We start from the raw sequence: 14,720 nt of genomic DNA, 5'->3' as shown, positions 1-14,720 counted from the left end.
GGTCTCTTTTTGTCATGTGCCTATTTCCCTTGCAGTGTTCCATCTTAAGGCATTTCATAGCAAAAATGTTTCTGTTGAATATATGTAAATCTATTACTCCCATTAAGGCATTTTTAATTGCTTTGACGTTGGGGCATATATGTCGCTCTCTTGTGCACTCACCCACTTTGATAGTTTGGATTCCTCTATTGAACTATTAACAACTGAAAGTAACTTGCTATTTATACTTACAATTTTATTAAAATAAAAAGTTGAAATTATCTCTTTCATCATAAATTTAAGACAATAATTTGAAATCTTCAACATTTTTAGGAAAAAAAAAAGTAGATGGAATATCAATCTTTGTTTAAATTGTTGATAATTGCAAAAATAATCCTCTTCTTAATACAATGTATATATTTTTTAAACAATCGATATCTATTTATTAAGTTTCAATCATCATTATATTCCACCATACAATAAATAAATTTGAAAAATCAGCACGTTGTCACTAGGGTTGGCATCAAAGATCTGCCACCCAACTATGGGCAAGCACCGATCCCCACTTACTGGAATCAGGGAATTAAATAAGATCTTCCTCATTTAAGTTGATCTCTTCCCAACTTGAATCTGATTCCAAACACAGATTTTCCTCCCACACATCAACATTTTCGAAGCCATGGATATCAATTGGAATTTTGATCCTAGTGGGATATTCAGTCACTTCTACTAAATTGTTGCCATTATAATCTTTGATATATTCTATATGAGTATTCTCGGTTTCTAACTTTGCATTTGGTTGCCCTGGATTATGAGCAGTATTATTCAAACTACTTTTCTGAATAGGCTCCTCGCTAGCAAGTTTTTGGGAAATAACAGTGTCATCATGTTTCTTGATGTGATTAATGAATGATTCATCGTCCATTATAGAATCCAAGTTCAAATAAGGTAACCAGTGACTTCTCTCTTGTGAAAATGGTGCATGAGTGTGGCCAAGATCGTTTCCCTTCATAACTATATTCACTTCTGGACAACTCCCAAAATTTACATCACTCCAGTTTGCCAAAGTTTCAGTGGCCCCATGTTCATGTGTACCTGCTTACATATAACAAAACAATTTAATATCATTAAACAAAGAACTTGAAAGAGGCAAGAAATAATCAAACTGGAAAGCAGGGAGGTGCTTAAAGTAGGGGAAATTCACTTATTTGGCAGCATTTCAATGCAAAAGTGACAAGAACCAAAGCTAAATCTGCCTTAAGAAAATAAATATGCATAAGGAAAACATGAGAAGAGTCATATAATATGTCACCTGCATGAGCCTTCTTTACACCCTCCATTTCAAGCTCCGCTCTGAGGCGCCTGATTTCAGATTTTCTTGAATTCAATTTCACCTCAATATTAGCCATCTGTGACTGATAAACTTCTGCAGACTTTTGTAAAACTCTTTTTCCAACTGGATCTTCCTTTTCTTTGGGAGCATAGCAATCCTGGAGAATAAAGCTTCAATTCAATCTCTTTAGAATCGGAGGGAAAAAAGCGAGAAGAGCAATTTCAAGAAGATCAACAAAGTCACAAAACAGTAAACAAAAAAGGAACCGATGGAATACAGAACGATTGATTTACACAAAGATCAGAAACAACTACGAGTTAATACACAGAGAAAACATATCTAGAAATTAAAACAGGAATTAGGACATTCTATGATTACAAGACCAAGAAAATTTAAAAACAGAGAGAATGAAATACTATGCGTTATGGGACAGCAAGATAAAAACGAAGCATTCTGTCACCACTGTAAATTTTTGAAAGGATTTCCATTTTCCAATAAGAAATTATTGATAATTCACCATGGGCAGAGACCAGAGCTATAGTTATAAACTTGGATGTTCGTTTGTATGCATTAATAGGACCATAGCTTTTAGTGGAATAATCTTCTCTGTTCTACATCCAGTTCCTAGGGTGTACAAATTAAATAGTCATCTCCTTATAGCTTTACATTCTAGAAAAGTTTTAATAATCTCAAAGTCAACAACAGGAATAGAAACAAATTCAATGGTCCACTGCCAACTGTTAATGAGGAAAAAAAATTAGATTTAATCTTCCTAATTCTAAAAAAACGCTTGTGGTCATTCATAATCATCAGTAAGCAAAATCGTAATGCAGATAGAACAGTGCTAAACTATTTCACCTATCCTTATCCAAAAGATATCATAGCTTAGAAATTAAAAGCAAGCAATGCTTAAGGGTAAGTATAATCAAACCTCTCCAGTTTTCCCCAAGTTGGCAACAGCCAGTTGTTTGTTAAGCATGAAAGTAGTTACATCTGTTGATTTTGAAACACCTCTACTTTTCACAATACAGTCAGATAAATTGCTGATGGCAAACTGGAGAGTTTGAAGGTCATGTTCGTTCAGATTCTCTGAAAATGATGAATTAATGAGCAGCAACACTGATAAATTATGCATAGTTTGAACAGCCTTGTGACATTCTTCAGGGTCTCGACTACCTTCAGAAACTTGTTCAATGATTTGTGAGAGGGAATCGACACCAGTGTCAATAGGAATTTGAAGGCTTCGATCCGATGCACACCGAAGAGGCCGTATTTCTTCACGGTCTTTGAAATTTACATACTGAGATGAATCAGACACGGGTGAGGAGTAAACATCAGACGAATCTGAACTTTCTGAAGTTGATGGCACATAATTTTCAGATCGTTTGCCGTGGGCTGAAAAGTAGTTGTCTTTCAATGAATATGAGAAATTTGACAGGGAATCATGTTCAGAAGAATCTGAGGCTGATGAGAAATAATCTTCAGAGGAATATGACACTGGTGAGAAATGATCTTCAGAAGAACTTGAAAGCCTTGAAGAAAAACATTCCTGTAAATTTGAGAACGAAATTTTTCTAGCAATTTCAGGGTAACATTTCTTCTCGGGCTTGAAATTCGATACCATCGAAATATCTGTCCATATGCCTGCAGCATGATACATAAAAACCAAACAAGTTGATGTGTTAAGTGTGCTCAAGCTTTTCTCAGGAATACAACATTAATCTCCCTGTTGTTAGTATTTACACATTAAACATTTCAGATAAGATAAAATTGCACATAAAAACTGGCTGTAACAAGATCAGCCCTCCAAATTGTCTATAATTTAAGCCATTTCTGTCCTCAATACAACAAAATGGCATACGCTTACCTCAGAATTTAAACAGATGAATATAGAATGTAAATGGTCTGTACCAAATGTTGTCCAAGAATTTTCTCTGTCTGAGCTAAAGAACCATCTATTTATGTGCATCGACATTATAAATAAATGAAAGAATCGAAGAGCTGTTATCTAGACGTGATATGGGTAAAATTTGTTAGCCCTCATTTGGGATGCTCCAAAAACCCTAATGGGCCCAGGTACTAAGCAAATTAAAACATAAATTATCCAAATTATTTTATCTTCGAGTCCGGACTGGATAGAGCTATCATTGTTCAACTGAGAATTAGAAACCTAACTTGAGCACTAAAATTAAGCCCGACTCCATTGTAGAAAGCCATTACATTGTGAAAACTGTGACCCAGAATACTTTCAGCAAATTCCTAATTTATATTGTGCTTTTAGCTCAGAGGCAGAGCACCCCAGCAAATTAATGGGCAATGGTAAGATCTAGTTTAATTCTACTGTTTGGCCACAAAATTTGTGTCAGCAATTGTGGATTCTTTAAAACTTTTGTACCAAATTTTATGGTGGGAACTGTCGATTCTTTAAAAATTTCGTATCCAATTTATCAGGAAGATGTATACATAATATTATGAATTGCAGAAACTTGAAATCTTTCAAAATTAACAAGGCGCTAGCCTTATTCAAGCAGAGGGCAATGGCTGCTCTTCTAAAAAGAATTCCAGTTCATGATATTTTATAGCAAATAAGGTAAAGGAAAGGAAAGAGTCGTTACCTGTTATAGGTCGCTGGCCCCAGTTGCATTTTTGTTGGCTCTTGGGCTTGAGCTGTGCACCATTATTGCTCCTTTTCTTCGTTGGCCAATTTCTTGCAAGATGGCCCAGCTCGCCACAACCATAACAATTTCTATTTCGAATTTGGCAGCTCTGTGTATAATCATTCTGCAAAACCACCTTCCCCTTTTCTGATTTATGAACCTCCATTCCCTATTTGTGGACAAAATAAATGAAAGATTCACAAACAAGATGGACAAAACAAGATTACGAACTTACAGAAGTATTGAACTTATTTGTCACTGTGAGATCTCTTATTTACAAATTAGAGAATTACGAGCATATTTCTCACTCTGAGATCTCTTATTTATAAAATAAGGGTACAGCCATCACACCCGCAAGGGTAATGGGCGCGTCGATGACCTGGTAGGATGTTTATTTGCTTTTTTAATTATTCCTTTTTGTTTTTTTGCGTTTTCGCTTTTTTCAGTTTTTAATGTTTTTTTTAAAACTCTCTTTCTTTTTATGTTTATTTTTATTCTTATATTCTATTGAGCTAAGATAGGTACATTATATGTTTGTTAATTAATATTTCTAAATTGATTAAAATATTTTCATGATGAACATAGATAAGAATATTTGTTATAGCAAAATTTATATTTTAAAATATTTTATCAATTTCTTTTGTTAAAATATATAAAGAATATAAACAATTTTATAAATCTTTTATAAAATCTATATTTTTAATCCTTTATAAAGTTTAATGTCATTATTTTCTTTGATTGTTAGTTCACCAATTTTAATAAGCATTGAAAGAAAAACTTAATAGAAAATGTTCAAAGTTTTCAACAAAAGACAAATTTAATAAAAATGTACAATAGAAAATGACTAGAACACCTATAGAGCCCTAAAAAAATCATTGCAATAGTGAAATGTAAATGGTGTATGTGAACTAGATTGTGTTATCTTTAAAATCATCAATTGTTCAATTATGATTATAAATCTTCAAAATCATAGTACAGAATTTAATTTTTAAAATAGAATTAAAAATATAATTTTACCCCATCTTATCTTATAAATGCAATCTTAATATATTACATATTGAATAAACAAAAATTATTGCATTTTAGATACTGTAGATTATTTATACTTCTTTCTGTGTGCAATGTACAAACTTTCACACCACGGTTTGGCAGTTGCAAGGTGTAATGCCCCGCCCAGAGATCCTTGGACCAAGGATTCAATACAAGCCAAGATAATATTTTTTTCTTTTAAATAAGTATGGATGTACACAACACTCAACATATGAGGATCAGAAAGATTGCAACGAAAGACTTAACCACAATCTTGGCAACCAAGGAATCTCCAAAAGCCACAACCAAACTGACACACACAAATAGAGAAACGAAACCAAAGACGACAATAAAATAAAGAATCATAGATTTGTCAAAGCATGGAAAATTAAGCAAACCCAAAGGGTACTTAAAACACCAAATCGTGTTCCCTGAAAACCAGTGGAGAGGCCCCTTGTTTTTCACATGAGGAAACACAACTATCAGATTTTTGCATGAGGAAGTACTCCTTCATGCAAGGATGTACAACATGCCATGCAAGGATCTACCTTTTGTGCAAAGACATGCTTGGCCCAACAACAAAAACACCCAAAATTGGTGTGGAGTTTCACAAGAGGGAACACTATGAGCCGCACAAAGAAACTCAGCACACCATGTGAACTTTTGCACTCTTGCGTGAGAGTACAATTTTGCGTGAGGAAACAAATCGGCAAGCCAAAAAAATTAAGGCAAAAAAGCTAGGAAATGAATCTCCTCCACATTGGGGAGTATCAAATTCACAAATCGAGGCAGAGACACTTGAACACTATAACTGCAAGACAAAAACTACATCTAACCATCTGAAACATAGTAGTAAAATAACTTACTAAAAGCAACATTGCAGTGTACAGAAGGAACATTACAATGTACCAGAATAATAAAACTCATGCACAGTTCCTCCCAACCGTAATAGCATCATGAGACCTAGAAGGTCCTAGCCATCCCCCGCGCGTGACATCCCAAACTATCAACTAGATCATTGGAGCTATCTAATGAGGATTTCACTACTAAAATGTACTATAACATAAGAATAAGGAAATCTAACATGGTAAAAAGTAAAGCATTAGATATTCCAACTAATCAACTCATCATCTAACAATATGATAAATATCATAATACAGGAATGTGTCAAATAAAATAACAACATTTAGACACAATATCCTAGCATTCCAATGAAAGCATAAATCACAAGATAACATGCTCCAAAACCCCGAAGTACCAAGTGAAACAATAAGCAACAGTCGCATTGGAAAAATAGACAGTCTCTGTACATTGGTCCCCAACAGTGGTAGAGGTAGCTACGCCTCCCAACCATGCGAAACTCGTAGGTCACTCTTGTCGTGCTGATGGAGATAATGATCCAACCACAAACACAAATAAAGCACAACATCCATGGCTAACACTCATGCCAGATAATAATGATGACTGAAACCAAGATCATGAGACAATGCAAGTACTACAGGTCCTAGTCAAATAATTAATGGTTACTATGTAGGGGCTGACATTATGGAGAGTTTCATGGTATCAAATAGCTCACACTTCCCAACGAAAGGAGCAAATCCAAAACATTTTTATTATCTTAATTTCATTACCAACCCAATATTTTATTTAGTTATCACTTGATTAAAACTTCTGCACGCAAACGTACTGGGCATGGACACCAGGATGTGGAGATAGAAGCCCCCTCCATATGCTACCCTACCCTACCCATACCTGTCCAACAATGAGTGTTTGTAGGCATGCATATTCCCAACCCAACCCTAAATTATCATAACTCTCGAAAGTACCATAGAAGATCAGGCCTCGCAAGTCACCCAACAAATGCACATGCGTGTGGTTGTGTGTGGCACACCACCATCATGAAGATCATAACACAAGGACTAGATGAGAACACAATGCAAAAATACACTCAATTGAAACAAACTTGGGAGGATAGATTCTACATGAATCCCAAGAAACAATAAAACCCTACATCATGAACTCACTCAACCAGCCTCAATCTAGGAGTATGGATCCTACATGAATCCCAATGATGCAACAAGACCAAACATCATGAACTCACTCAATTGAACTCAATCCAGGAGTATGAATTCTACCCAAATCCTAGTGTCCATGAAATAATAACAAGGGTCCAAAAGAAATAATAATACTAGGTATAAAATTACTCAACCAAACACAATGTTGGGAGTACGGATGTGGCATGCATCCTAATGCAAACATAAAAGTGCAATAATGTTCTGACTAACATCCTGTAGATAAACCAAGTCCATGATCAACATCATGCCAAAAAAATTAGGCAAGATCCTACAACGCATCGGTAAATTGTGAGCCTCTCATCGAGGAGGTCTTGGGTTCGAATCTACTCACGGCTAACACATAATAATAATTAATCTTAATAATAATAATAAATAACCTAGGCTTCGACCATTTATCTATAAAAAAAAATCATGCCAAGAAAACTCGAGAAAATAGGGTGGCACACAAAATCAAGGTAAAAACCCATTTGGTCTTAGGGCACAAAATCCATGAAAATCCAATAAAATTCAAGTTTGGACATCGTATGCAAAAAAGGCTAACATAATGGTGTGAAACCGCAAACCCTCATCCTAAAAATAGGGAAAACGTTCATACTTGACCAACCAGGCTGAACCAATAATTAGAAATGGAGGGGAACACTAGTTCTCAGCCTCCTAACAAATGACTACCAAAAATAGAAGTAGAAAGGGAGCTTAAATATTGAAAACAAGAGAGCCCTACCTTGTAGCCAAAAGGGCAAAACGAGAATCTAAGCCATAAAATAAAAATCTTGCAAAAGTAGCAAAAACTTGTGGCAATCCAAAATCTCCCCGAGCTAGATCCAATGAGACCAATCTTGTGACAATCACATGCCCATAGCTCCCACGATGAACAAAACAGTAATTCCTCATGAAGAGGATTTTGAGTTTTACTCTCAAACTTTCTAATTCAAAAGTGAGAAATGAGGAATTAAATTCATTTTTGGATACTTATTCACTTTTCGAGTGAATAATGGATTAAGAAAAATAACTGGGATAACTAGTTAAATCTTGAATCGACCCAAAAAAAAATAGGTTATTCCAAGTAATTGGAATTCATCTATGGCAAAGCTGCCAGGAATAAAAATAAAATAAAATAAAGCTTAAAAACCCTTAAACCAAAAATCACAGAAAGCCTTAGCAACTTCACAACAATGCAAAACTCTAAATGCACATACATGATCGCTAGTCTAATCACATAATGCAAATGAATCCGGATTTATCAAATCATCAGAAGGTTTAATTAAACAATTAAATAAGATACGTCAACCACATAGGGATGACATTGGTAAAATATGAACAATTGAATCACTAATCTCCATGTACCACTACCAGGGATATAAATCCTGCACACTAAAACATATGATCAAGTGTAATTGCATATAATAACATAGCAAAAGCAATAAATGCATTAAATACCTAATTTAACCATTTATTCAAAGCCAAGTTTGGGATATCGATGGCTTTCTCCCCATCAGCCGATGGTGGATACCATTAATCAATGGTGGCATTTGCAATCTTCCCTTTCCTAGTGGAGAAAGCGCTTTGACACTATTTGGAGTGCTATTAAAAATACAAGATTGCACATTTTACTTGGTGCCTAGCTTTTCAAGGTCTTCCCCTTGGGCCTTGGCTTAAGCATATTGGAGTTCCAAATCCTTGATGTCCATTTTGTGGACAACCATAATCTTTTTTGCATATTTTTTGGTTCTGTAGACATGCTCAAAATTATTGGCATTGGATTCATGATTTCTGTAAGTCATTTTAGTCTGAACCCTTTTCTTGGCATATGGTTATTTTGGGTGATTCCCCAAGACTCCCTAGAAAATTTATCTATATTTGACATACTTTCAAGATAGAGATTTTGTTCACTCTGTGGAAAGATAGAAATGTTGTTCTTTTCACTCACACTTTTATTGATATAAATGTTGCTATGTACACTAAAGTGTGCATTTGTAATAATTTAATAGTGCAGATCCAAGTGCAAGCCAACAAGGGTGGCCCACCTTCAAGAGCTTCTCAATCATTGAGACAATGCCCCTTGTATGATTGCCAAAGTGTCTCTAGATGCTTTAGTTAATACTACGCTGCCCAGAGGCTACCACCGAGGGCATAACTCTTTGGGCTGCCACTCACATACGCCATGTTCACAGGCTTCCTACCACTGCTCTCCTAGCAGTGGCAATGGTGGTTGGCATTGCCACTTAGTTTCCTCGCCCCATGGTGGCAGAGCTTGGTCCTTGGGCCCAATGGCTCCTCCTCCTGGTCCTCAGCGTGCTATTTCTAGAAAGTGGCCCTTTTCACCTAGAATTGGCCATCTCACCTCCGCGACTTGATACCAAGGATGCTAACTTGGCCCCTAATGATGCAGTTGATTACTGGATTGTTCCTAACCCGCCTGCCAATCCCAAGGATGACTGGGGATTTCATGATTGGGATAAACCACCCCCGTTAGCTGGCACTACTTTAACTGCCTCAAGGTTGCTTCTTATATGTTTTTTTGATGAATAGATGTTGATTTCAACTTAGATCGTGTGAACTTTCACAGGGTGATCTTGTATCCCCAACCCTTTTTTGTGAATTGTAATCTTAGTTTATTATGTATTAATAGAAAAGTACTATTCATAAAAAATGTATTAAAATAATCCATTTACATCACTTTCATTTGCATAAGGCATATCAAAACAAGAATGAAGTAAATCACCGTAGCAATAAATCCACATTATCAAAATATCAGATAACCAGATATCATCATAAAATATAGTGTGATCTCAAAATGGCATCAACATGCAAATATGATCAACTACACAACATAGTAGCATACTGTTAGAATTCTACAAATCTGAAACAATATAAAAATAAATAATTAAATGCAGAAATAAAAGAAGAAAACCATAAGAACATAGATAACACATAGATTTAACGTGATTCACCCAAAACCTAGGTACATCCACCTACATAGCCATCCAACCTTTCTTATTATCCAGTGATTATTGTACAAACCCTTACAGCTTAATATTGCCGTAAGAACAACTTATCTCATTATACATCTCATTACAACAATCCCTAACCCTAAGCTATCTTATATAATATATTCTTGCTTTAGGGTCACAATATGCTTATCTAAATAAGGTGTGATAAAATAGGGTTACAATATGTACAATACTTCTATGATCAGTCACCACAAACTAACAATATCCCACTTGGGCATTGATTAGACCCCACCCTAGAAAACAATCTCCCACTTGGAGACTGATCCTATAACAATACCACTACCACATGGGGCTCCCACTAGATGAAAGCCTTTGTTGTAAATTAACTCCACAATCATCAGTTAAGAAGTCCAATAGAAGCTGAGAAAGAAAACAACCTCTCCTTGGCATCTGTCTTCACGAACATGTGTGCAGGATTATCACTTTTGTGAATCTTTTCAAGCCATAATTGGTCATCCTTAAAAATAGACCATATAAAATGGTACCTGAGCTTTATGTGCTTTCTCCTTGAATGAAAAGAAAAATTCTTTGAACAATGAATGACACTCTGGCTATCACTATACAATGGGAAATCTTCTTGCTTCTCACCCAATTCTCTAGAAAACATTGTAACCAAATCATCTCCTTGCTAGCTTCCATAGCAACTACATACTCAGCTTCAGTGGTTGAAAGTGCATTACCCTTCTGCAATCTAGAAATCCAACTGATTGGAGTACCTCTAGTAAAAGCATACCCTATAATACTCCTCCTTGTATCAACATCTCCTACCAAATCAAAGTCAACAAATCCACTCAGAGCAAAACTGGGTCCTATGAAACATAATGCCTTTGTAGTAGTACCTCTCAAATATTGAATTATCCATTTGTTAGCACTCCAATATTCCATACCTGGATTACTCATACACTTGCTGACAACTCCCACAACATGAGCAATATCTGGCCATGTAGATACCATTGCATACATCAGACTATCAACTGCTAGTGAATACAAGATGTTAGACATTTTATCTACCTATTCCTATGCCTTTGGGAATATTTCCTTAGTCAATCTAAAATGACTAGCCTTTTGCCTCCTACATATTAAAGCTTTTCAACACCTTCTTTATATGCTCACTTTGGGACAAATTCAAAGTTCTATTTTGCCTATCGCATGTGATTCTCATACCAAGGATTTGCTTAGCAACACCCAAATCCTTCATAGAAAATGACCTTAATAATTTATATTTAAGTTCATTTATCTGTTGCATATTAGACCTAGCAACAAGCATGTCATCAACATAGAGTAATAGAATAATGTAACTCCCATCATCCAATCTCTTAAAATATAAACAGTGATTAGAATGACATGTATGGTAACCTTGTTTAGCCATGAAACTATCAAATTTTAAATACCATTTCTGGGGTGCCTCCTTTAGGCCAGACAAACTCTTCCTTAACCTATACACCAAATTCTCCTTATCCTTGACCTCATATCCCTCTAGTTGCTGCATGTAAATTTCCTCCTCCAAATCTCCATGGAGAAAGGTTGTTTTCACATCTAGTTGTTCAAGATGCAAGTCATTTGCAACAACAAGACTTAGTATAGTTCCAATTGAAGTCATTTTTACAACAGGGGAGAATATTTCATCAACATTTGTACTCTTTTTTTGTGTAATTTTCCTTTTACCACAAGTTTTTCCTTATACCTTTTCTTTCTTCCATATTCCTCCTTTAACCTATAAACCCATTTGTTAGGCAGGGCTCTTTTTCCTTCAAGTAAAGAGACTAAGTCCCAAGTCTTATTTTTCAACAAGGAGTCCATCTCCTTTTTCATGCCTAGTTTCCATTTTTTTCTAGCATCTACCTATATTGCCTCTTTATACTCCTATGATTCACTAGAACCAATCAATAAAATGGAGTATAAAGAATGAGAAAACCTTCCAAGAGATTTACTCAACTGAGTAGAACATCTAAAACTTACAGGAGTTTGTGGGATAACTTGTTGTTGCTAAGCATCAGGTACCAATGGCATTTATTTTTTAGGAGTCTCATCCAAAACCACATTGTATTCTTTAACTTGTTCATGCTTCTTTTCCTGCAACTATTCTTTGTGCATGACCTTCTCATTGAATATAACATCTCTACTTCTAATTAATTTCAAATTTTCAAAATCCCATTAGCAATAACCATAGTCATCTATTCCATATCCAATGAAGGTACACTTTCGAGATTTAGCATCAAGCTTGGTTCTATTTTCTTTATCAACATGGACAAAAGCTTCACAACCAAAAGTTTTTAAAAATGAATAATTTACCTTTCTACCATTCCATGCTTCCTCTGGAATACTACCATCCAAAGGAGTTGAAGGTCCTTTGTTTATCAAATAGACAATAGTGTTTACAATATCTACCCAAAAATGAAGTGACAACCTAGTATGCAATCTCATGCTTCTTGCATGTTCCATGATTGTCCTATTCATCCTCTCAGACACACCATTTTCTTGTTGAGTTCTTTGAATAGTCTTCTGCCTTCTGATTCCATTAATAGAATAGTAATCTTCAAAGGACTTGCTGCAATACTCACCTCCATTATTTGATCTAAGATACTCTAGCTTTTTTTGTCTCATTTTCAACTGAAGCTTTCCATTTCTTTAAAGTTTCAAAGATATCAGATCTTTTCTTCAAAAAATACACCCATGTCTTCCAAGTTGATTCATCAATAAAATAACATAGTAAGGAGAGGCACCAAGAGATGATACCTGATCTAGTCCGCACACATTTGAGTGCACTAGCTCTAACTTCTCACTCTTTGTCTCTTTTCCAACTTTTAGAAATCTGACTCTTCTTTGTTTACCATAAACACAATTTTCACAAAACTCTAAATCAATATTTTTCAACCCTGGCAATAGATATTTAGACTGAAGGATTTTCATCCCTTTCTCACTCATCTGCCCAAGCCTATGGTGCCAAGTAACTGAATATGTTCTTGCAACATTTATAGTAGCTTTCCTTGCATTATCAATATCAGTAGCTACAAAAGTGGAAGAAGTGTTCCCAGTATACAAGTACAATGTCCCAACCTTTGCACCTTTAGCTATAGTATGCCTAAAATGTGAGAACACTTCTATGAGTCATTATATCCAAGATTTCTCAAGAATGAGGTCTTGAGTGGTGGCTCATAGCTCTCTATTCATGGAGTGCAAGGGTTTGTAATGAAAGCCCTCAGTTTGACCTATTTTGTGCCCATGCAAGTACACCATAAAATGAGAGATTCAAAGATCAAAATATGAATGCAAATGAAGATGTAAACTAATCTAAATGATGACAATGCAAAGCAATGCAAGAAAGGAAATCTAATTTATGAAAGGAAATAATGATGCAATATTGATCTATGAAAACAAATATGGATTTAAGCTAATATGAAAATGCAAGGATGGATCATGATGTTGGAAGCCATGGATGCATGAGAGAAGAAGACAAGAAGATAAAAGTTCTCCACAAAAAAGCTTTAATCCTCAAACTCCCCCAAAAATTGCTCTCCAAACCTGTAGCATAACAATAGCATAATTGTGGATTATAAAAATGAGAAGAGGGCTCTCCCTTATAAAGAAGAATGTGGTGGTGGGAGGCTTCTCACAACCAATATGGGATAATAGAGTTTGATCCATGTGAAACAAAATTCCACCAACAAGAAAAGAGGAGGAAAATTAAATGGAATCCCACTTAGAAATATGTGCATTTAAGTGTAGAGAAAATTAAAAAAAGATTTATTGAATTTTTATTGAATTTATTTCCTTTTTCAAGAGGGATTTTATTTAATTAAAAGGGAGCAAGTTCTTTTAATTAAATAGGAAATATTTAATTAAATTAAAAGAGGGGTTTTTCTCTTAATTAATTAAATGTGCATTAATTATTTAATTAAAAGAGAGGTTATCTTTTAATTAAATAAGACTTAGGGTAAAATGGTCAAACCTTTAAGAAATATTGAAATAATTAAATTAATTACAAGGGTAAGTGCACCAAGTTGTGGTGCCAAAAGGGGGGTATAAGTGGACACATTTTTCCTGAAATCGGCAATTTCTAAATTTCAACAAGAATTTGAAGATAGTTACGCTCAAAATTTTAAGATATGACAAAAATAAAAGTTCTAGTCCTTTGAATCTAGTTTCTGAACTACTAATTTTTTTTCAAAATGGTTTAGTTTTAAATCTTCAAAAAAGGGGGCCACAAAAATTGGTACTGTTTATTCCAAAAAAACATAACACAGTACATAGTGTGGCCCCCCCAAAATTTTAACTTTTTTTTTGAAATTCTTTAATCACTCTAGTCAAAATTTACTTAACACTATGTAGTTTTTCCCAAATTTTTTGGGTAATTTTATAATGTGTATTTTTTTTTTAATGAATTTTTTAACTAGACACATCCCAAAAATGTAAAATATTTGTGTGCTCCCCCTAGAAATAATTGAAAACTAATCTAAAATCAAAACTTTTTTTTCAAAGTGTGTAGAATGGAGTCTAGTTTCTAAAAAACTAAGTTGTTGCAAGATTCGATGAACGAGCTAAAATCTATAGCCCAATTAGTACATGGTGGTTTTTGACAAAAAATGAACATACATTCAAAAGAAATTATAGATGAAAGGCTTGAAATAGTTTAAAT

The 14,720-nt window shown here is 34.8% G+C and overlaps 1 protein-coding gene across 1 annotated transcript; it reads right to left on the bottom strand.

The window, feature by feature from the left end:
• Positions 1 to 396: 396 nt before the first annotated feature.
• LOC149531399 (uncharacterized) lies at positions 397 to 4,345 on the bottom strand. The gene is made up of 4 exons (XM_089810938.1): positions 3,928 to 4,345; positions 2,244 to 2,956; positions 1,292 to 1,469; positions 397 to 1,074 (listed from the first exon to the last, which is right to left on the bottom strand). The coding sequence occupies exons 1-4, from the start codon at positions 4,133 to 4,135 to the stop codon at positions 563 to 565; spliced, it is 1,611 nt and encodes a 536-aa protein (XP_089667064.1). The 5' UTR covers positions 4,136 to 4,345; the 3' UTR covers positions 397 to 562.
• Between the last annotated feature and the right edge of the window lie 10,375 nt (positions 4,346 to 14,720).

This window comes from Cupressus sempervirens, chromosome 11, assembly GCF_028749045.1.
Source record: "Cupressus sempervirens isolate cs-2001-9-10 chromosome 11, ASM2874904v1, whole genome shotgun sequence".
Taxonomy (NCBI): domain Eukaryota; kingdom Viridiplantae; phylum Streptophyta; class Pinopsida; order Cupressales; family Cupressaceae; genus Cupressus; species Cupressus sempervirens.
The sequence above is the reverse complement of the archived record's forward strand: the minus strand, read 5'-3'. Positions and strand labels throughout refer to the sequence as shown.